Source organism: Xenopus tropicalis, chromosome 1 (assembly GCF_000004195.4).
Source record: "Xenopus tropicalis strain Nigerian chromosome 1, UCB_Xtro_10.0, whole genome shotgun sequence".
In the NCBI taxonomy this organism is placed as follows: domain Eukaryota; kingdom Metazoa; phylum Chordata; class Amphibia; order Anura; family Pipidae; genus Xenopus; species Xenopus tropicalis.
This window is the reverse complement of record NC_030677.2, coordinates 16548440-16572171: the sequence shown is the minus strand read 5'-3', so window position 1 is coordinate 16572171 and position 23732 is coordinate 16548440. Positions and strand designations below refer to the sequence as shown.

The following is a 23732-nucleotide window of genomic DNA, read 5'->3' as shown; positions in this document are numbered from 1 at the left end:
CACCCGCCCCTGCCACTACCAGGAATCTTTAGATGAGAGCCCTCAGTGTAACACCTGTGAGGTATGGGCCAAACATTTTGCAGGGGTCCCAATGTGTTTAAAAGGGCTCAGTTTGTATTGGAGCTACAGGGGTCATGAATAATATCTGTAAAGAATAATAATAATAATTTTATCAAACAGTAAAAATTATTTACTAACATAGTTTGGTGTGGGCAACTGCATTTGGGCAAGTTAGCCTCAGTTAACCAGTCAGCATCTGTTTCTTACCGGCCTTCTAGCGTGGGTTTATTCAATATTTCAATGAATTTAACCGACTTAAGTTATGGGTACCTAACATTTTGGCACCCCCAAGTGACTTAGGCTTTCCTTTAAATTATAGTTTTCATATTTGTGCATTTATTTTTAGTGATAAACCTTTTTTTCTTCACTACAGAGGGAACGAGATCAAACAGATTGTAACATCATTGAATCTGTCGTGGTAAGCAGAAAACTGAGCAACTTCATTTCCTAAACACCATTTTCCTACCTATTTGCGTTATCAAAGCCGTGTTATTTCCTTGCCTATAGATTTCTACACACAATAACCTGGATGGGGTTGCACTATATACAAACTGAATTCATATTAATCCAAACTTAACAAACTGGATTAAGTCAATGTATTCCCAGTTGGCCACATTCCCCTATTGTTTCTCCTTTGAATAATAAACATTTGTAAACATTTATCCACTGATTGATAACAATGGTCACTTTCCTCACTTTTAAAACCATTTAATATTGAAATTCAGCTGCAGAATCATCCATTGCCAGCTCCATAGATGACCCATATAATACAGTGATTTATTGATTTTATTGTTACAAACTGTTGTTTATTTTTAGTACCTACTAAAGGTGCCCATACACCTTAAGATCCCCTCACTTGGCGATGTCACCAAGTGAGCGGATCTTCTCCCGATACCCCCACCTTAGGGTGGCCGTTATTGGGGGAATTTAGGCTAATTCGATCGTTTGACCCTTGAGCAAAACGATGGAATTATAATGACGGGCATAGGCAAAGTCGGTCTGGGGGCCACATCAATGAGCCGACGTGGCCCCGATTCAACTAGATTTTCTAACCTGGCCGATTGAGATCTTCCCAATTTCAGGCCAGATATTGGTCGGGCAGGCCCGTCGGTAGTGCCCATACACGGGCCGATTAGCTGCTGAATCAGTCTAAGGGACCCATATCAGCAGCTAGAATCAGCCCGTGCATGGGGACCTTTAGGGTCACCGAGTTTAGATACTGAGGTATAATTGTGTCATTAAAGATAATGAATACTTCACTGATAACGCTATAACTGACTGGCAGACCCCTCGACAAAATTATAAACTAAGCAGTGAATTAATATTCAAAACTAAGTAGAAACATATCTGATTGGCTACTAGGTACAGTCTACTGACTGTTCCAAACCATTATCCTATTGCATAAGCACCTGATGGCTGGAGGAATGTGCCCTACAGGTATAAAACAATATTGTTGATGAATGAAATATACTCCTCGCAAAGGAGGCCTTTAGCCTTTGCATTATTAACAATGAATCCCTATATCGACCAGTCAGGCAGTGTGTTTAAAAGGGCTCAGTTTTTATCGGAGCCATGAAATTATTTTTAAAATCTTTTTTTTCTTACTTAACCAGGAGGAAGAGCTGATAGTGGAGGCGAGCGCCGACACCCGCCCCTCCACTACCAGGAATCTTTAGATGAGAGCCCTCAGCTTAACACCAGTGAGGTATGGGCCAAATATTTTGCAGGGTCCCAATGTGTTTAAAAGGGCTCAGTTTGTATTGGAGCTACAGGGGTCATGAATAATATCTGTAAAGAATAATAATATTTATCAAACAGTAAAAATTATTTACTAACATAGTTTGGTGTGGGCAACTGCATTTGGGCAAGTTAGCCTCAGTTAACCAGTCAGCATCTGTTTCTTACCGGCCTTCTAGCGTGGGTTTATTCAATATTTCAATGAATTTTAGCAGACTTAATTTATGGGTACCTAACATTTTGGCACCCCCAAGTGACCTAGGCTTTCCTTTAAATTATAGTTTTCATATTTGTGCATTTATTTTTAGTGATAAACCTTTTTTTTCTTCACTACAGAGGGAACGAGATCAAACAGATTCCAACATCATTGAATCTGTCGTGGTAAGCAGAGAACTGAGCAACTTATTTCCTAAACACCATTTTCCTACCTATTTGCGTTATCAAAGCCATGTTATTTCCTTGCCTATAGATTTCTACGCACAATAACCTGGATGAGGTTGCACTATATACAAACTGAATTCATATTAATCCAAACTAAACAAACTGGATTAAGTCAATGTATTCCCAGTTGGCCACATTCCCCTATTGTTTCTCCTTTGAATAATAAACATTTGTAAACATTTAGTCACTGATAGATAACAATGGTCACTTTCCTCACTTTTAAGGGCTCTGGTACAGGGAGATTAGTCGCCCGCGGCAAAACTCCCTGCTCGCGGCGACTAATCTCCCGAGTTGCCTTCCCTCTGCATCCCACCGGCGAACATGTAAGTCGCCGGCGGGATGGCAGACGCGGCGGCGCGATTTCGCGCAAATCGCCGAAAAAGACTCGCGAGTCTTCTTCGGCATTTCCCGAAATCGCGCGCCGCGTCTGCCATCCCGCCGGCGACTTACATGTTCGCCGGTGGGATGGCAGAGGAAGGCAACTCGGGGAGATTAGTCGCCGGAGCAGGGAGTTTTGCCGCGGGCGACTAATCTCCCCGTGTACCAGAGCCCTAAAACCATTTAATATTGAAATTCAGCTGCAGAATCATCCATTGCCAGCTCCATAGATGACCCATATAATACAGTGATTTATTGATTTTATTGTTACAAACTGTTGTTGATGTTTAGTACCTACTAAAGGTGCCCAAACAGCTTATGATCCGCGATGTCGCCAAGCAAGTGGATCTTCTCCCAAAATCCCCACCTATGGGTGGGCGATATTGGGAATTTAGGCTAATTCGATCGTTTGGCCCCAGGGCCAAATATAATATAATGACGAGCATAGGCAAAGTCGGTCCGGGGACCTCATCAATGAGCCGATGCGGTCCCCGATCCGACTAGATTTTCTAACCTGCCCGATCAAGATCTGCCCAATTTCAGGCCAGATATCGGTCGGGCAGGCCCGTCGGTAGTGCCCATACACGGGCCAATTAGCTGCCGATTCAGTCTAAGGGACCTTTAGGGTCACCGAGTTTAGATACTGAGGTATAATTGTGTCACTAAAGATAATGGATACTTCACTGATAACGTTATAACTGACTGGCAGACCCCTTGACAAAATTATAAACTAAGCAGTGTAGAAACATATCTGATTGGCTACTAGGTACTGTCTACTGACTGTTCCAAACCATTATCCTATTGCATAAGCACCTGATGGCTGGAGGAATGTGCCCTACAGGTATAAAAAAATATTGTTGATGAATGAAATATACTCCTTGCAAAGGAGGCCTTTAGCCTTTCCATTATTATCACAATGAATCCCTATATCGACTCTACATTTATTTATACATATTAATTATATCTCATCAAAAGCATCTTTTTGTGAGACTAAACATTCACCTTTAGCGATAACTTGCATTGGATAATAGGCCTTCTATCCCATAAAGTAACATCAACTTTTTTCACTCACAGGAGGAGCCCACGGAAGAGCCCAAGCCACGTTCTGCCTGGTAAGCAGTAAAGGAGATGGTACCATAGATTCCTTATGTTATTCGCTTCTTCCTAAATGTTGTGTTCACTTTAACAGAATTTACCAACTAACTTTACCAACTAACTATAGCCAATGAACCCATACCGATATACCTTGTGATATAAATGTTATTTCCATCCACATATGGATCTGTGCATACAATAGTTATAGCACTGCCCCCCCCCCCCCCCCAGTTTAGTAGATATCCAGGGCTCTGATCAATTTTTCTCTCTTAACCAGGAACCATCTGTTGGATCTGGCAACTTTGTTTGCCAAGTGAGTATCAAATAATTCAATAATAAAACACCAGTCCCTTAATATAACATATGATCTATTTTCCTTTTCTAAAATGCTGACTTGATTTTATAACTTGACTTTTATCTCTTAACCAGGAACCGACAGAAACCCCTGCAACAACAACTGCCAGGTAAGTAGGTTTGGTTTTCGGAAGTTTAGGGAATTTGTATTGTACAAGGTACATTTTAGACACTAAACTACAGAGTATAGTAAGTTGATTAGATAACTAACTTTATTAGGAGGAGGAGCCAGAGCAGGAACTGGAGCCGGCTATTAACATCTGCCATGTAAGCATAAGAGAGGGATGAGGGGGGATTTATTATATCAGCTTCTTTAAAACATAAATATTAAAACTTGCAACATCTTTTTCTAACCTTTTTTTATCAGGAGACTCCAGATTCCCTGAGAATAACACCTGTCAGGTAAGAAAATAATAGGGGGACAATAGAAAAGATATTTTAAGAGAATATCCACAATTTGTTAGGCACCGCCTACTTGGCCGCATCATATGGTCTCCATTGCATCAGGCAATGTGTTTAGAAAGGCTCAGTTTTTATTGGAGCCATGAAATTATTTTTAAAATCTTTTTTTTCCTTACTTAGAGCTGATAGTACTACCAGGAATCTTTAGATGAGAGCCCTCAGCTTAACACCAGTGAGGTATGGGCCAAATATTTTGCAGGGGTCCCAATATGTTTAAAAGCGCTCAGTTTGTATTGGAGCTACAGGGGTCATGAATAATATCTGTAAAGAATAATAATAATATTTACCAACACTAACATAGTTTGGTGTGGGCAACTGCATTTGGGCAAGTTAGCCTCAGTTAACCAGTCAGCATCTGTTTCTTACGGCCTTCTAGCATATGATTGGTTGCTATGATTACATACACTCATACAATTTAACTGATAGGCTCCTGCCACACGTGCTAGATACTCGGCCTTTGGATAAACACAGGCTGACAATCCGACCCTATGTTCTAAAATGCTGACTTGATTTGATAACTTGACTTTTACCTCTTAACCAGGAACTGACAGAAACCCTGGCAACAATAACTGCCCGAAGTTTAGGAATTTGTATGTACAAGTACATTTTAGACACTAAACTACTAGTAAGTTGATGAGATAACTAACTTTATTTCTCTTTATTAACATCTGCCATGTAAGCATAAGAGAGGGATGAGAGGGCAAATAAAAATCAAACTATATTTTATAATCAGCTTCTTTAAACATAAGTATTAAAACTTGCAACATCTTTTTCTTACCTTTTTTCAATCAGGAGACTCCAGCATTCCCTGAGAATAACACCTGTCAGGTAAGACAAAATAATAGGGGCGACAATAGAAAAAGATATTTAAGAGAATATCAAATTTGAGTTTTGCTTTGGGGTGGCAATTTGTTAGGCACCGCCTACTTGGCCAGAAATGAAGGCTAATGCCACATGGGGGCTGATCTTGGCCTTCAGAAAAACACAGGCCAAGAATCAGCCCCTACACTGGCATCAGCCTTCTTCCTGGTCTGAACTCAGACCCATTGCGTCAGGTAATGTGTTTTAAAGGGCTCAGTTTTTATTGGAGCCATGAAATTATTTTTAAAATCTATTTTTTTTCCTATTTTTCAGGAGGAAGACCTGGTAGTGGAGGCGAGTGCCGACACCAGCCCCTGCCACTACCAGGAATCTGTAGATGAGAGCGGAGTCCCTCAGTGTAACACCTGTGAGGTATGGGCCAAACATTTTGCAGGGGTCCCAATGTGTTTAAAAGGGCTCAGTTTGTATTGGAGCTACAGGGGTCATGAATAATATCTGTAAAGAATAATAATAATATTTACCCAACAGTGAAAATTATTTACTAACATAGTTTGGTGTGGGCAACTGCATTTGGGCAAGTTAGCCTCAGTTAACCAGTCAGCATCTGTTTCTTACCGGCCTTCTAGCGTGTATAAATTGGAAATAAAAAAATCTGATTGGTTGCTATGATTACATACACTCATACAATTTAACTCATAGGCTCCTGCCACACGTGCTAGATACTCGGCCTTTGGATAAACACAGGCTGACAATCCGACCCTATGTTCCTAAATGCTTGTTGATGTGCCACCGCATCCAGCATTTACCCTATATAAGTAAATAAGCACCACTGTGTCGGGCAAATAAAAATCACCTTCTATTTTATGCAAGACTGTATATCAGCTTCTATACAACAGAAATATTACAATGTGCAATAACTTTTTCTTACCTTTTTTACTATCAGGAGACTCCCATAATCCCTGATGAGAACACCTGTCAGGTAAGAAAAAATAATAGGGTCACAATAGAAAAAGATATATTAAGAGAATATCCAATCTAGATTCACTTTGGGGTGACAATTTGTTAGGCACCGCCTACTTGGCCAGAAATTAAGGCATCAGCCTTCTTATTGGTCTTCACCCAGAACCATTGCGTCAGGCAATGTGTTTAAAAGGGCTCAGTTTTTTATTGGAGCCATGAAATGTTTTAAAAATCTTTTTTTCTGACTTAACCAGGAGGAAGAGCTGATAGTGGAGGCGAGCGCCGACACCCGCCCCTGCCACTACCAGGTAAGCAGAAAATTATGTAACAGAAACACAATTATATTAAAATATCCCACTCGGCTACATAAAATCCATTGTGACCGTTTCTATAGGAACATGTTAATAACACTTTTAAGCTCTCACTTAGATGGTTTAGAAACTGTATTTATATTTCCCAGGCGTCACCTGAAGAGACTGGCACCAACACCAGCCAGGACGAGGGCTCAGTAACGGAACTGAGCCAAGAGGATGAGAGTGGAGTCCCTCAGTGTAACACCTGTGAGGTATGGGCCAAACATTTTGTAGGGGTCCCAATGTGTTTAAAAGGGCTCAGTTTGTATTGGAGCTACAGGGGTCATGAATAATATCTGTAAAGAATAATAATAATAATATTTACCCAACAGTGTAAATTATTTACTAACATAGTTTGGTGTGGGCAACTGCATTAGAGCAAGTTAGCCTCAGTTAACCAGTCAGCATCTGTTTCTTACCGGCCTTCTAGCGTGTATAAATTAGAAAATAAAAAAATATGATTGGTTGCTATGATTACATACACTCATACAATTTAACTGATAGGCTCCTGCCACACGTGCTAGATACTCGGCCTTTGGATAAACACAGGCTGACAATCCGACCCTATGTTCCTAAATGCTTGTTGATGTGCCACCGCATCCGGCATTTACCCTATATAAGTAAATAAGTACCACTGTGTCGGGCAAATAAAAATCACCCAATATTTTATGCAAGACTGTATATCAGCTTCTATACAACAGAAATATTACAATGCGCAATAACTTTTTCTTACCTTTTTTTCAATCAGGAGACTCCCCAAATCCTTGATGACAACATCTGTCAGGTAAGAAAAAATAATAGGGTCACAATAGAAAAAGATATATTCAGAGAATATCCAATCCAGATTCACTTTGGGGGCGGCAATTTGTTAGGCACCGCCTACTTGGCCAGATATTAAGGCTAATGCCACATAGGGGGCTGATCACAGGCCAAGAATCAGCCCCTACACTGGCATCAGCCTTCTTCCTGGTCTGAACCCAGACCCATTGCGTCAGGCAGTGTGTTTAAAAGGGCTCAGTTTTTATTGGAGCCATGAAATTATTTTTTCAATCTTTTTTTCTGACTTAACCAGGAGGAAGAGCTGATAGTGGAGGCGAGCGCCGACACCCGCCCCTGCCACTACCAGGTAAGCAGAAAATTATGTAAAAGAGAAACACAATTATAATAAAATATCCAACTCGGCTACATAAAATCCATTGTGGCCGTTTCTATAGGAACATGTTAATGACACTTTTAAGCTCTCACTTTGATGGTTGAGATACTGTATTTATATTTCCCAGGCGTCACCTGAAGAGACTGGCACCAACACCAGCCAGGACGAGGGCTCAGTAACGGAACTGAGCCAAGAGGATAAGAAACACCTTAAGGAGGTTTGAGCTTTATTTGTTTTTCTATAGTTTAGGTTTGAGCTTAATTTAATATTTTTTCTCTCAATATAGCATTAAATCATTTTAAACCTATTTGGGCTCCGAGCAGGCCCCCATCCAACCACATCATGCAAACTCTTATGTAGGCCCCATCCCACTCTTACCTGCAGGTCAAATGCACAAGGGCTCAGTGGGGGGGTTGGGCACCACTTTTTGCCTCTGTTACATCCTCTCAGACCTTCCACATCTCCCATTGCCCTTCTAGAACATACACACTAAAGCCAAGATCCAGGCAGGCTTCACTACACAAACTCCTGCAATCAGAGCAATGAGGGGTATAAAAGAAAGGACACTGCAAGACATAACAACCATCAAGCCCGCTCCAAAGCTCTATCTCCCCTTATTTATGGGCACAAACATATACAGTTGGGTGTTGCAGTTCTATTTTAAGATCAGTTTATATAACAACACATTTTCTTTCCCAGGAATCTGGCACTACCACCTGCCGGCCCAAGATCTCCCAGAGAAAGCGAGTGGAACCTCCGACCAACGAGGTGGGTCTCAATGAGGTTTAAACAAACAGATCTGATTAAACCTTTTTATTGATTTATATTTAAACTGATTTCCCCTTAAGCTGCTCTTATCTCAAAGCCCAGCGGTTCAGCTTGTGTGGGAGAGAGGGATTTTTTTTTTATAAAGAGGGTTCAAACCATAAGCAAAGTATAGTTCAGCACAAGGCCTGTTCCTTAAACTAAAGTTGTAAAGGGGCAAATGTTCTCTGTTTTTACCAAGATGTATCTGCCAGTTCATTATAAATGTTCTATGTATGAGCCAAACGACTTTAACTAACATACTGGCACCACTTAGTAAATGAATCCTTTCCTTGCTCTACAAAATATAATGTTAGCAGTTCCACAAAATGAGTTGCTCTGATTAAATCCCTTTTCTCTTCCTCAGGGGAATAACACCATCTCACTCGCTGAGAAATATCCAGTAAGTAGCTGTAAAACTGTATTTCTACCCTCTGTCTCCTCTTACACCTTCTGCGCTTCTCACATGTTAGAAAGGTTATTTGTCCAACTGCTTAATATTAGTTTATCACATTTTCAATGTTGTTTTTCAGGAGCCCGGGAGATATTTCAAATTGGGGAACAAATCGGAGAGGACCCCAATGGAGTGATTTACAATGTAAGATATTTTATTCAGTGTTAAAATGTGTGTGTGCGCTTTTGGGTTATTATTATGTAATTATTATTATTATGTAATTCTGTCCATTGGTTGTGCCCTCTAGAGTATTGTCCTTTCTGTGTTTTTCTTGGGCTTCAGCCAATAAACCTTTCCATATTTATATTTGTAGATTGTAAGCTCTTTTGGGCAGGGCCCTCTTCACCTCTTGTATCGGTTATTGATTGCTTTATATGTTACTCTGTATGTCCAGTGTATGTAACCCACTTATTGTACAGCGCTGCGGGATATGTTGGCGCTTTATAAATAGATGTTAATAATAATAATAATAATATTTACATGCTTCTGTATATCTATTTGCTTTCCCATTCTGTTTTGTTAGCAATGATTGCTGAGTTTCTTTTCCTACATTTGTTACAGGGATGGCACCGAAGCAGACGAATGGAGGTGGCCATTGTAATCATAGAAGATCAAGAGGTAATGTGTCTTCATGATTACTGATTACTGTAATTAGATACTAATTAGCCTTTTGTTATACCTACATTATGGGAACTTGTTAACCAAATACAGTCAGTGAAATACCCTGGTCCCTAATAACTATGTTACTGTAAAATAACAAATACAGGTATGGGATCCCTTATCCTGAAACCTGTTATCTAGAAAGCTCTGAATTACGGAAAGCCTGTCTCCCATAGACTCCTTTTAATCAAATAATTTAGAATTTTAAAACTGATTTGCTTTTTCTCTGTAATAATAAAACAGTACCTTGTAATTGATCCCAACTAATATAATTACCCCTTATTGGGGCAGAACAGCCCTATTGGGTTTATTTCATGGTTAAATGATTCCCTTTTCTCTGTAATAATAAAACAGTACCTGTACTTGATCCCAACTAAGTTACCCCTTATTGGGCAGAACAGCCCTATTGGGTTTATTTAATGGTTAAATGATTCCCTTTTCTCTGTAATAATAAAACAGTACCTGTACTTGATCCCAACTAAGATATAATTACCCCTTATTGGGGCAGAACAGCCCTATTGGGTTTATTTCATGGTTAAATGATTCCCTTTTCTCTGTAATAATAAAACAGTACCTGTACTTGATCCCAACTAAGATATAATTACCCCTTATTGGGGCAGAACAGCCCTATTGGGTTTATTTCATGGTTAAATGATTCCCTTTTCTCTGTAATAATAAAACAGTACCTGTACTTGATCCCAACTAAGATATAATTACCCCTTATTGGGGCAGAACAGTCCTATTGGGTTTATTTAATGGTTAAATGATTCCCTTTTCTCTGTAATAATAAAACAGTACCTGTACTTGATCCCAACTAAGATATAATTACCCCTTATTGGGGGCAGAACAGCCCTATTGGGTTTATTTCATGGTTAAATGATTCCCTTTTCTCTGTAATAATAAAACAGTACCTGTACTTGATCCCAACTAAGATATAATTACCCCTTATTGGGCAGAACAGTCCTATTGGGTTTATTTAATGGTTAAATGATTCCCTTTTCTCTGTAATAATAAAACAGTACCTGTACTTGATCCCAACTAAGATATAAATAATCCTTATTGGATGCAAAACAATCCTATTGAGTTTAATAAATGTTTTATACAATTTTTAGTAGACCTAAGGTGTGGAGATCCAAATTACAGAAAGACCCCTTATCCGGAAATACCCTTGGCCCCGGGCATTCTGGATAATGGGTCCTATACCTGTACAGTTCGATATTAAAGAACTAAAGGAGTCTCTGTCATATTATACAATACTCATGTAGGGATATTACAAAGCTGTCATTTTTCATAACATCAAGTCAGGTTGGGGTATTTTAAATTGTTATTGTATCCATTTTATTTACCTTGTTTCTTTTTTTTTTAAACTAGAAGCAAAAAGGAATCCAATCAGAAGTTGAAGTCCTTGAAATGGTGTCAGGCCATGAAAACATCGTGGATTTCTATGGGGCCTATTACCATCAGGCCCCACGGACACCATCACTCCCGGAAGGACTATGGGTAAGGAAGTGTTTATTCGGAGAGGTTACACATTTATGTAGCAAACAGGCCAATTTTAACTGATCTAATACGCATTTTGGGTGCAAACATGATCCCGTTTGGTAAGAAACAGTTGCGGCTGATATTGCAGTCACACCAAGACTTAAAGCCACAAAGCCTCTTCCTCGGGTTCCCAATACATTTTTAGAGAAATAAAATAGTTGACCAAATATTCTTTATTTGTTTTCTAGATTGCTACTGAGTTCATCACTGGTGCCACTCTGCAAGATCTCATTGGCACCAGAAAGACCTTAGGAGAAAGGTGGATCTCCTACATCTGCAAACAAATAACCACGGTAGGTCACACGTTGAACTCCTTGGTGCTACTCTGCATATTTCTCATTAATCAGTGAGTTCAAAAATATTTATATACTTACTTTTGCTTTCTTGATTTCTCAGGGCCTTTTCCACCTGCAAAAGAAGAACATCATCCACCATGACATCAAGCCCGAAAACATCCTGATCACCTCCTATGGAGAGGTGAAGATCGGTAAGTGACGCTTGGAATCTGAACACAAGGATATTTTTTCCCCATGGTGTTTATTGGTGGCTAGCATGTCTAAATGAACATTAACATCCCTGCTTTTCTCATACAATTTCAGGCGAATTTGGATTTGCCACGTTTGGGAGAAAAGAGCAGCAGTACTTCTGGGACTATAACATACTCGGCCCCAGAAGTACTGGCTAATTTTACCAACAAGCACGAGTATGACCATAAGGTATTGCGATGTCTTCCCTATCTTTTTAGTTTAGAGTTAATGTCTCTGTTATATAAAATGTATGTCGCTTAAACTGCATGGAATTTTCCACTCACTTTACTTACCCCTCTCATAACAGAGAATGCAGAGCTGTAATGTGGTTTCTGTGATACGAGAATCTGAAATGAGAGAGTGAAATGCATTTTAGGTGCAGGACACACAGGGTCAGACTGGGGGGTGAAGGGCCTGTAGGTGCCCCTGCTGGCCGCGTCCCCTAACCCCCCAGGGGCCCCCCTAACCCCCCGCAGGGCCCCCATCCGACGTCCTGCCCGAGCGCGTAAATTTAACGCATCAGGGGAGGAACGGTTGGAGCGCCCGGCAAGGGTCGGATCTGGGCCCATCGGGATTTGTCTCGGTGTCCCGGCGGCCCAGTCCGACCCTGAGGACACAAGAATATTAGAAACCAACTTCATCTGACTGCTTATGCTTTATGGGGAGGTCACACTCCGTGTAACACACGACTCTCAGTTTGGGGTCATTTTCTAGACATAAAAGTCACAGCACTTCACTAATTGATTATAGGCTTCTAATGGATTTGTTATTGTGCATCCTAAATAGAATCACTATCAGGGTGTGGGTGGATAGGGATCAGAAGTATCTGAATTCTCTGCAACTGGAATTATGTCCATGTACTCTGTGTATATTCTTCTCTAATAACTGTCTTTTCCCCATGTTTTAATATCCAGGCTGACATCTGGTCACTCGGCATTGCAGCCATCGAAATGGCGGAGGGACTCTGTAAGTAAACCCTAGTGTGTGCATGTGTATACAGGTAATGAACTGGCCGCTAAAACCTGGCGAGCTCCTGTATAGGCCAATAAGGGGTGTATCTTCCGTTTCCAAACAATTGTAATCATTGATTTCCTGATTCCCAATTCATTTTTTGTCTGTCAGTTGAGATTATAACACATTGAGTTACAGAATTTACAGGATTCGACAAAGCTTAAAAATTTGAATTCAAGTGAATTTCACCCGAAATGTTGTATTCATCGGTCGTCATATTTTTCTTTTGTATCTTTACATCCCAGCATTCAGCAAACTTCCACGACAGAAGCTGATTGAGAAGATCACACGCGGTCCCGCGCCAACATTAACACCATGGGGAAAATGGTGAGTCTCTTTCACTATGGAATAGGCAGTTAGGGGGAGAGGGTGGGGAAATAGGCAGTGAGGGTGGGGAAATGGAATAGGCAGTGAGGGGGAGAGGGTGGAGAAATGGAATAGGCAGTGAGGGGGAGAGGGTGGGAAATGGAATAGGCAGTTAGGGGGAGAGGGTGGGGAAATGGAATAGGCAGTGAGGGGGAGAGGGTGGGGGGGTGGAGAAATGGAATAGGCAGTTAGGGGAGAGGGTGGGGAAATGGAATAGCATGGAATAGGCAGTGAGGGGGAGAGGGTGGGGAAATGGAATAGGCAGTTAGGGGGAGAGGGTGGGGAAATGGAATAGGCAGTTAGGGGGAGAGGGTGGGGAAATGGAATTGGCAGTTAGGGGGAGAGGGTGGGGAAATGGAATAGGCAGTTAGGGGAGAGGGTGGGAAATGGAATAGGCAGTGAGGGGGAGAGGGTGGGGAAATGGAATAGGCAGTTAGGGGGAGAGGGTGGGGAAATGGAATTGGCAGTTAGGGGAGAGGGTGGGGAAATGGAATAGGCAATTAGGGGCAGAGGGTGGGGAAATGGAATAGGCAGTTAGCGGGAGATCGGGAACATGGAAAGGGTTAATAAGGTGTGTGAATGAGAAAGAGAGTCAGGAAAGGTAGGGAAATAGGCAAGGTAGAAGTTATGGTGAGGGGGACATTGGGATATGAGGTAAAGTAAGGGTGGGGAAAGGGATAAATGGGTAAATGAGGGCAGGTAATTGCTGTAAGATGCCATAGCCAATCACTTTTTATTGGGCTGGGGGGCCTGTTTTGTGTATATGAAATGCCGGGCCTATTAAGTGTCCCAGTCCGGCTGAAATAAGGGTGAAGGTGATGTGTAACATGTGTAGCTCTTGAATGCACAAATGCACTCTCGTGCTGAGCTTGAGATCTTGGGGCCGGTATCTGGCAGCCAATACAAGCCGGGCTAAGATGTTGGCCAAACCAGAGAGACAGAAACTTGGTCACAGGTAAATGTACCCTAATAATTCAGGGTTCGTAAGTAATGGGTTCACCCTCTATTGCTGTCTCGAACAGCCCCTATCTGCCTGTGTTGTGATTGGGCAGCGAGGCATTATAGAGGGGATAATGGGGTATACAGGGCACTTGGCTGTGCTGATTCTATTAACTGTTAAACGTGTGAACTCTGGGAAATGAGAGATTATGCAACATGAACAATTATGATATATGATATCATTTTGCCACCGTTTCTTTTTTCCAGGAGCGACGAGTTCCGTTTCTTCATTTCCGAGTGCCTGCAGAGAGAACCATCGAAAAGACCGTCTGCAAGGCAACTTCTGTCCCACCCCTTCATTGGAGAGATCAGGGGTGAAAGGGGTGTGCAGAAGAACATCGCCCAACAGCTGCACAGAGGTAAGGGGACTGCTCATTCTCATTATAGTTCCCACAATGCATTGACTATAACCATCTATTGTTCATACAAATATTCTCTTGCTTTCCTACATACGAATTCATTCGATACTAAAGCCGCCAATAATAAAGACTTGTATTAGGGCAGAGGTCACTAAACTGGGCTAAAGGTCTCCATACACGGGTTGATAGTAGCTGCCGATATGGGTCCCTTGGACCAATTTGGCAGCTTATTGGCCCATCAAGGGGCAGAAACAAGGGGCCTGCCTGACCGATATCTGGCCTAAAATTGCCCAGATATTGATCAGCTAGGTTAGAAAATTCAGTCGGATCGGGGATCAACGAGCCGATGCGGTCCCTAACCGACTGCCCCATTGCCGCCAATGCCAAACGATCTAATTATTTTTTTTTTTTACCTGCGCGCTCCCTGATATCGGCCACCCGTAGGTGGGGATATTGGTTAAAGATCCGCTCGCTTGGCGATCTCGTGTATGGGAACCTTAAATCTACGGGACAGACAAACAAGCTGGGATGGGAGAACACGTTATTAATAGTAGTTGTAGTTGACCTTTACATTAGCAGCAAAGGGAACGTTATATATAAAACATGCAATGACAAAAACTATAAATGCAAATAGTAAAAACAAACAACAGAATTATTATAAACTCACCTACTCCATGAATAACACTGAACAATCTCTCCTTAGGAATGAAGCACTAAAAGAACAGAAGGAGGCAGCCATCGGGGGAGGGTTTGGGGCATATGGGGCCTATTTAACATCCTTGGGCCCCCCACATAACATCGTGGTCCCGATGGCAGCCCTCTATGTTCTCTTCTTCCCATCTAGAAGACCGTCTGCAAGAAGAACATTGCCCAACAGCTGCACAGAGGTAAGGGGACTGCTCATTCTCATTATAGTTCCCACAATGCATTGACTATAACCATCTACTGCTCCCATTCATACAAATATTCTGTTGCTTTCCTACATACAAATTCATTCGATACTAAAGCCACCAATAATAAAGACTTGTATTAGGGCAGAGGTCACTAAACTGGGCTAAAGGTCCCCATACACGGGTTGATAGTAGCTGTCGATATGGGTCCCTTGAACTGATTCTGCAGCTTATCGGCCCGTGTAGGGGCAGAAACAAGGGCCTGCCCGACCAACATCTGGCCTGAAATTGGGCAGATATCGATCGGGCAGGTTAGAAAATTCAGTCGGATCGGGGACCGCATCAGCTCGTTGATGCGGTCCCCGAACCAACTGCCCCCATTGCCGCCAATATAATTCGATCCTTTGGCCCCTGGGCCAAACGATCAAATTATTTTTTTTTTTACCTACACACTCCCCGATATCGGCCATCCGTAGTGGGGATATCGGGTGAAGATCCACTCGCTTGGCGATCTCGTGTATGGGGACCTTAAATCTACGGGACAGACAAACAAGCTGGGATGGGAGAACAGGTTATTAATAGATAGTTGTAGTTGACCTTTACATTAGCAGCAAAGGGAACGTTATATATAAAACACGCAATGACAAAAACTATAAATGCAAATAGTAAAAACAAACAAATGACAGAATTATTATAAACTCACCTACTCCATGAATAATGCTGAACAATCTCTCCTTAGGAATGAAGCACTAAAAGAACAGAAGGAGGCAGCCATCGGGGGAGGGTTTGGGGCATAGGGGGCCTATTTAACATCCTTGGGCCCCCCACATAACATCGTGGTCCCGATGGCAGCCCTCTATGTTCTCTTCTTCCCATCTAGAAGACCGTCTGCAAGAAGAACATCGCCCAACAGCTGCACAGAGGTAAGGGGACTGCTCATTCTCATTATAGTTCCCACAATGCATTGACTATAACCATCTATTGTTCATACAAATATTCTCTTGCTTTCCTACATACGAATTCATTCGATACTAAAGCCGCCAATAATAAAGACTTGTATTAGGGCAGAGGTCACTAAACTGGGCTAAAGGTCTCCATACACGGCCTGATAGTAGCTGCCGATATGGGTCCCTTGGACCAATTTGGCAGCTTATTGGCCCATCAAGGGGCAGAAACAAGGGGCCTGCCTGACCGATATCTGGCCTAAAATTGCCCAGATATTGATCAGCTAGGTTAGAAAATTCAGTCGGATCGGGGATCAACGAGCCGATGCGGCCCCTAACCGACTGCCCCATTGCCGCCAATGCCAAACGATCTAATTTTTTTTTTTTTTACCTGCGCGCTCCCTGATATCGGCCACCCGTAGGTGGGGATATTGGGTAAAGATCCGCTCGCTTGGCGATCTCGTGTATGGGAACCTTAAATCTACGGGAAAGACAAACAAGCTGGGATGGGAGAACAGGTTATTAATAGATAGTTGTAGTTGACCTTTACATTAGCAGCAAAGGGAACGTTATATATGAAACACGCAATGACAAAAACTATAAATGCAAATAGTAAAAACAAACAACAGAATTATTATAAACTCACCTACTCCATGAATAACGCTGAACAATCTCTCCTTAGGAATGAAGCACTAAAAGAACAGAAGAAGGCAGCCATCGGGGGAGGGTTTGGGGCATAGGGGGCCTATTTAACATCCTTGGGCCCCCCACATAACATCGTGGTCCCGATGGCAGCCCTCTATGTTCTCTTCTTCATGGACAACAGCATCTTCTAACAACTGCATCTGAGAAATCTTTATTGTGTACTGATTTATTCAATAAATATTCCATCTTTAGATTATATCAATCCATGCTAGATTGTCTTATTGGGGAGATGGCCATAATAACCTCCAAGCCCACTGTTGGCTCATATCCATCATCCTTTTAATATAAATTCTAATGATGAGTAAGAGAAGAAGGCATAGCCCACAACTGGACGAAAAATATACAAAATACTGTATTTTCATATAGGAAATGCCTACTCAAAGGGTAAGATTGCCAGTAATATAGCGGCATTCTAAAACATATATTATTTATTTGTTTTTTTTCCCAGCTATTGCGTTTAAACTGCAGTCTGTTTTTTTCCTTTGGAGTTGCCATGATCACTGACCATAGCAACCAGTAAGGAAACAAGAAAGGTGCTTAAGTGACACCCATAGAATGGCCATTGAATCATTGGTTTATCGGTCAATTATAGGAAAGGTGCATCCTAAATAAGAAGACCTTGAATAAATAAAATTGTAACTTGCACTTGATATTTATTTAAAAAAGGAGCAAAAACATCAAAAAGAAAAATATAAAAAAGAAATAGATAGATACTTTAAAAAAAATCTCTTTCTCTTGCCCTTTTAATTGCCCCATTTTTAAATAAATATCTGAGCAATGGGGGCTCTTCTTGGGCCTATTGCTGGCTGGGGGCCACCTCCCTGGTAGGATAGTGAGCACTAAGAGCACAAAACACTCTTTACTCTTAAGGCTTTTCTGTCCCTGCTAAAGGCACAGGGCACAGAGAAACAGGTAACGGGGCCCTCTGGCACAGAGAAACGGGCAACAGGGCCCTCTGGCACAGAGAAACTGGTAACGGGGATTCTCTGGCACAGGGAAACGGGTAACGAGTCCCTCTGGCAAAGAGAAACGGGCAACGGGGCCCTCTGGCACAGAGAAACTGGTAACGGGGCCCTCTGGCACAGAGAAACTGGTAACGAGGCCCCCTGGCACAGAGAAACGGGTAACAGGGCTCTCTGGCACAGAGAAACGGGCAACGGGGCCCTCTGGCACAGGGAAACGGGTAACAAGTCCCTCTGGCACAGAGAAACGGGTAACGGGGCTCTCTGGCACAGAGAAACAGGCAACGAGGCCCTCTGGCACAGGGAAACGGGTAACAAGTCCCTCTGGCACAGAAAAACGGGTAACGGGGCTCTCTGGCACAGAGAAACAGGCAACGAGGCCCTCTGGCACAGAGAAACAGGCAACGAGGCTCTCTGGCACAGAGAAACAGGCAACGAGGCTCTCTGGCACAGAGAAACAGGCAACGAGGCTCTCTGGCACAGAGAAACAGGCAACGAGGCCCTCTGGCACAGAGAAACTGGTAACGAGGCTCTCTGGCACAGAGAAACAGGCAACGAGGCCCTCTGGCACAGAGAAACTGGTAACGAGGCTCTCTGGCACAGAGAAACAGGCAACGAGGCTCTCTGGCACAGAGAAACAGACAACGAGGCTCTCTGGCACAGAGAAAAAGGCAACGAGGCTCTCTGGCACAGAGAAACAGGCAACGAGGCCCTCTGGCACAGAGAAACTGGCAACGAGGCTCACTGGCACAGAGAAACAGGTAACGAGGCCCTCTGGCACAGAGAAACTGGCAACGAGGCTCTCTGGCACAGAGAAACAGGCAACGAGGCTCTCTGGCACAGAGAAACGGGCAACAAGGCTCTCTGGCACAGAGAAACGGGCAACGAGGCCCTCTGGCACAGAGAAACGGGCAACGAGGCCTCTGGCACAGAGAAACGGGCAACGAGGCTCTCTGGCACAGAGTAACGGGTAACGAGGCTCTCTGGCACAGAGAAACGGGCAACGAGGCCCTCTGGCACAGAGAAACGGGCAACGGGCTCTCTGGCACAGAGAAACGGGCAACGGGGCCCTCTGGCACAGAGAAACGGGTAACGAGGCCATCTGGCACAGAGAAACGGGCAACGGGGCCCTCTGGCTCAGAGAAACGGGTAACGAGGCCCTCTGGCACAGAGAAACGGGCAACGGGGCCCTCTGGCACAGAGAAACTGGTTACGGGGCCCTCTGGCACAGAGAAACGGGCAACGGGGCCCTCTGCACAGAGAAACGGTAACGAGGCCATCTGGCACAGAGAAACGGGCAACGGGGCCCTCTGGCTCAGAGAAACGGGTAACGAGGCCCTCTGGCACAGAGAAACGGGCAACGGGGCCCTCTGGCACAGAGAAACGGGCAACGGGGCCCTCTGGCACAGAGAAACGGGCAACGGGGCCCTCTGGCACAGAGAAACTGGTTACGGGGCCCTCTGGCACAGGGAAACGGGTAACGGGGCCCTCTGGCACAGAGAAACGGGTAACGGGGCCCTCTGGCACAACAGTCACTATTTACAACAGAATCACTACAGGTGCCCATTGCTGCCAACTGGCTGATAGGGTGTAAACATTTTTGTCCTTATTTGTGTAAAGTTACATTGACTGCGTCGTATGAATTCATTTTATCTTTACTGGGACATTCAGGGACTGTATTACAGCTTTGTGTTTCCTTTGGGGATCACTGCAGGGAGATTATTATCAACATATGGAGGTTGATACTGATAATAATGAGTATATATATATATATTAGCGAATAAAGTGCCCCCTATTGTAACATATAGGGATATTATAAGTCCCTGAGGAGTTCCTTATAATATATAGTGAATAAAGTACCCCTATTGTAACATATAGGGATATTATAAATCACAGAGGAGTTCTTTATAATATATAACAAATAAAGTGCCCCCTATTGTAACATGTAGGGATATTATAAGCCCCCGAGGAGTTCCTTATAATATATAGCAAATAAAGTGCCCCCTATTGTAACATATAGGGATATTATAAGCCCCCGAGGATTTCCTTATAATATATAGTGAATAAAGTGCCCCCTATCAGAGGGGACAGTAGCTGCGTTTAATGAATATAAACACTATAACAAGTGTTGTAAAACAGCAATCCGGAAGGCAAAGATAGAAAATGAGGAGCGCATCGCGGCCGAGGCCAAGACTAACCCCAAAAAGTTTTTTAAGTATATTAATAGTAAAAAGATGCAGGTTGAGGGTGTGGCCCCATTGAGTTATAATAACAATATGGTTACAGCGGATACAGAAAAGGCAGATGTGCTTAACCAGTTCTTTTCTTCTGTGTATACAGTAGAGGAGCCAGTGGGACAAGTCCCACCCAATAGCTTCACTGTTGCCTCAGCTCCAACTACACAGTGGTTGGCGCAGGATATGGTGCTTAAAGGGTTACACACGATAAATGTAAACAAGGCACCGGGGCCAGATGGAATACACCCTCGGGTACTGAGAGAGCTAGGGGCAGAATTGCAGTGGCCCTTGTTTCTGATATTCTCAGACTCTCTTTCATCAGGTATGGTACCTAGTGATTGGAAGAAGGCGAATGTCATTCCCATATTTAAAAAGGGAATAAGATCTCAGCCTGGCAATTATAGGCCTGTAAGTTTGACATCCGTGGTGGGCAAGTTATTTGAAGGCTTGTTAAGGGATCACATTCAAAATTATGTAGTGGAGAATGGCATTATGAGCAGTAATCAGCATGGCTTTATGAAGGACAGGTCATGTCAGACCAATTTAATTGCTTTTTATGATGAGGTAAGTAAGAAGCTGGACAGTGGGGATGCAGTAGATATCATCTATTTGGATTTTGCCAAAGCATTTGATACCGTTCCCCACAAACGACTGCTTTCTAAGCTAAGGTCTATTGGTCTTAGTGAAGTCGTTTGCACATGGATAGAAAACTGGCTACAGGATCGGGTACAGAGGGTGGTTGTTAATGGCACATTCTCTACTTGGAGTAAGGTTCTCAGTGGGGTCCCTCAGGGTTCTGTACTGGGTCCACTTTTGTTTAATTTGTTCATAAATGACTTAGGGGAGGGTATTATGAGTAATGTATCAGTGTTTGCAGATGACACAAAACTCTGCAGACCAGTCAATTCTATCCAGGATGTGACATCCCTGCAGCAGGATCTTGACCAACTGGCAATCTGGGCAGCTAAGTGGCAGATGAGATTTAATGTGGATAAATGTAAGGTCATGCACCTGGGATGTAAAAATATGCAAGCCCCGTATACCCTTAATGGGACTGCACTAGGCAAATCCATAATGGAGAAGGATCTTGGAGTCCTTGTAGATAATAAACTTGGCTGTAGCAAGCAATGCCAGGCAGCAGCTGCAAGGGCAAACAAGGTTCTGAGCTGTATTAAAAGGGGTATAGATTCACGGGAGGAGGGGGTTATTCTTCCCCTTTACAGAGCACTGGTAAGGCCCCATCTAGAATATGCTGTTCAGTTTTGGTCTCCAGTGCTCAAACGGGACATTATTGAGCTAGAGAGGGTCCAGAGAAGGGCAACTAAGCTGGTAAAGGGTATGGAAAGTCTCAGTTATGAAGAAAGACTGGCCAAGTTGGGTCTGTTTACACTGGGGAAGAGGCGCTTAAGAGGTGACATGATAACTATGTATAAATATATAAGGGGATCATATAATAACCTCTCTAATGTTTTATTTACCAGTAGGTCCTTCCAACGGACACGAGGGCACCCACTCCGTTTAGAAGAAGGGAGGTTCCATTTAAATATTCGGAAAGGATTTTTTACAGTGAGAGCTGTGAAGTTGTGGAATTCCCTCCCCGAATCAGTCGTGCTGGCTGATACATTATATAGCTTTAAGAAGGGGCTGGATGGATTCTTAGCAAGTGAGGGAATACACGGTTATGGGAGATAGCTCTTAGTACAAGTTGATCCAGGGACTGGTCCGATTGCCATCTTGGAGTCAGGAAGGAATTTTTTCCCCTCTGAGGCAAATTAGAGAGGCTTCAGATGGGGTTTTTTGCCTTCCTCTGGATCAACTTGTAGTTAGGCAGGTTAGGTATAGGCATTATGGTTGAACTTGATGGACGTATGTCTTTTTTCAACCCAACTTACTATGTTACTATGTTACTATTGTAACATATAGGGATATTATAAGCCCCCGAGGAGTTCCTTATAATATATAGTGAATAAAGTGCCCCCTATTGTAACATATAGGGATATTATAAGCCCCCGAGGAGTTCCTTATAATATATAGTGAATAAAGTGCCCCCTATTGTAACATATAGGGATATTATAAGTCACAGAGGAGTTCCTTATAATATATAGTGAATAAAGTACCCCTATTGTAACATATAGGGATAATATAAGTCACAGAGGAGTTCCTTATAATATATAGTGAATAAAGTACCCCCTATTGTAACATATAGGAATATTATAAGCCCCCGAGGAGTTCCTTATAATATATAGTAAATAAAGTACCCCCTATTGTAACATATAGGGATATTATAAGCCCCCGAGGAGTTCCTTATAATATATAGTAAATAAAGTACCCCCTATTGTAACATATAGGGATATTATAAGTCACAAGGAGTTCCTTATAATATATAGCGAATAAAGTACCCCCTATTGTAACATATAGGGATATTATAAGTCACAAGGAGTTCTATGACCTTATAAAGATTCGAGGCCAAGTGCTTTTATACAGGTCATGTGACAGAAATTATATATACAGGTCACGTAGTGAGTCATGTGACAGAAATGACATCACTAAATACCGTTTATAACAATATTATTTACAGTTTGGTGCCATAGGGAAATGACCTGTATATTGTATATATATGTTTCCATTTCACACACATTGATGGCAGTGGCTCACCTCTTCAAGCAAAAAGCCCAGCCCTATCAGCAGGTCATACTCCCCAGATTTATATAATACACAAAAGTCATTAATATCCTGTAAATTTTATCCTTATAAAGGTGCTTAGTGATGTTATCAATTAAAAGAAAAGTTGTGTATTATAATAAATAATGTACCCCCCCCCCCCCCCCGTTGAAAAATACAAGGATATTAGAAGTTCCCTCGGAGTTCTATGAGCTGTATAAAAGTACTCCGTGCCATGGTTATGGAACTCCTCTGTGGCTTATAATATCCTTATAATTTACAATAGGGGGTACATTATTCCCTATATATTTACCCTTCTGCGGGCAAGAACATTCCAATCACAGCAGTTTGAAGTTACAGAATAAAATTCTAAATCATAAACTGTGGGCTCACTCAGCGACCAATCAGGTTTTCATATTAATAGTTTTATAGGCCCTTTTTGTAACAGGAGCCCCCCCCCCCTGCTATTTGGCATCACCTGAAAAAGCCAGAAGCTCCAAGATGAACGATCATTGTAACTGGCATATGTATGGCCACCTTTACCCTAAGGGCGAAGACACACGGGACGATTAGTCACTGCAACTTTTTATACAGTCACAGCGCAAACAACATGCAATTTGTCGCTACTTGTATATTAGTTTATAGCAACTAAGTTGCATGATTAGTCGCTGAACTTTTAAAAGTTGTGGCGACTAATTGCCCCGTGTATGTTCGCCATTACACCACAATGTCAAAGGGTCTCTGACTTTTGTACTCATTAGTATTAGAAGCCTATTGTGATTGAGGGCAGTGCTGA

At 42.6% G+C, this 23732-nt stretch overlaps 2 protein-coding genes and 1 long non-coding RNA gene across 3 annotated transcripts in view; all 3 read left to right on the top strand.

Moving 5' to 3' along the window:
* The first annotated feature begins 7429 nt into the window (after positions 1–7429).
* Positions 7430–23732, top strand: part of LOC116411656 (traf2 and NCK-interacting protein kinase-like) — a 21859-nt gene continuing 5556 nt past the window's right edge. Inside the window, exons 1-6 of the mRNA XM_031904403.1 lie at positions 7430–7446; positions 7921–8032; positions 8515–8583; positions 8987–9026; positions 9153–9217; positions 9635–9691. Of these exons, the coding sequence (XP_031760263.1) occupies positions 7430–7446; positions 7921–8032; positions 8515–8583; positions 8987–9026; positions 9153–9217; positions 9635–9691 (360 nt within the window). The remainder of the gene's footprint in view (positions 7447–7920; positions 8033–8514; positions 8584–8986; positions 9027–9152; positions 9218–9634; positions 9692–23732) is intronic.
* Positions 12345–15281, top strand: LOC116408426 (serine/threonine-protein kinase dst4-like). The gene is made up of 4 exons (XM_031895284.1): positions 12345–12768; positions 13059–13140; positions 14386–14537; positions 15241–15281. Exons 1-4 carry the CDS (start codon positions 12753–12755, stop codon positions 15252–15254), a joined length of 264 nt encoding a protein of 87 aa, XP_031751144.1. The 5' UTR covers positions 12345–12752; the 3' UTR covers positions 15255–15281.
* Positions 16210–17408, top strand: LOC101730339. The gene is made up of 2 exons (XR_004220917.1): positions 16210–16350; positions 17054–17408. It is a non-coding gene; the product is annotated as an uncharacterized LOC101730339 (long non-coding RNA).

What these genes read in the sequence shown, in the direction of transcription:
- LOC116408426 (XM_031895284.1), top strand. An exon ending in TTAACACCATGGGGAAAATG is followed by an intron (nt 13,141 to 14,385) that starts GTGAGTCTCTTT and finishes TCTTTTTTCCAG; the next exon opens with GAGCGACGAGTTCCGTTTCT.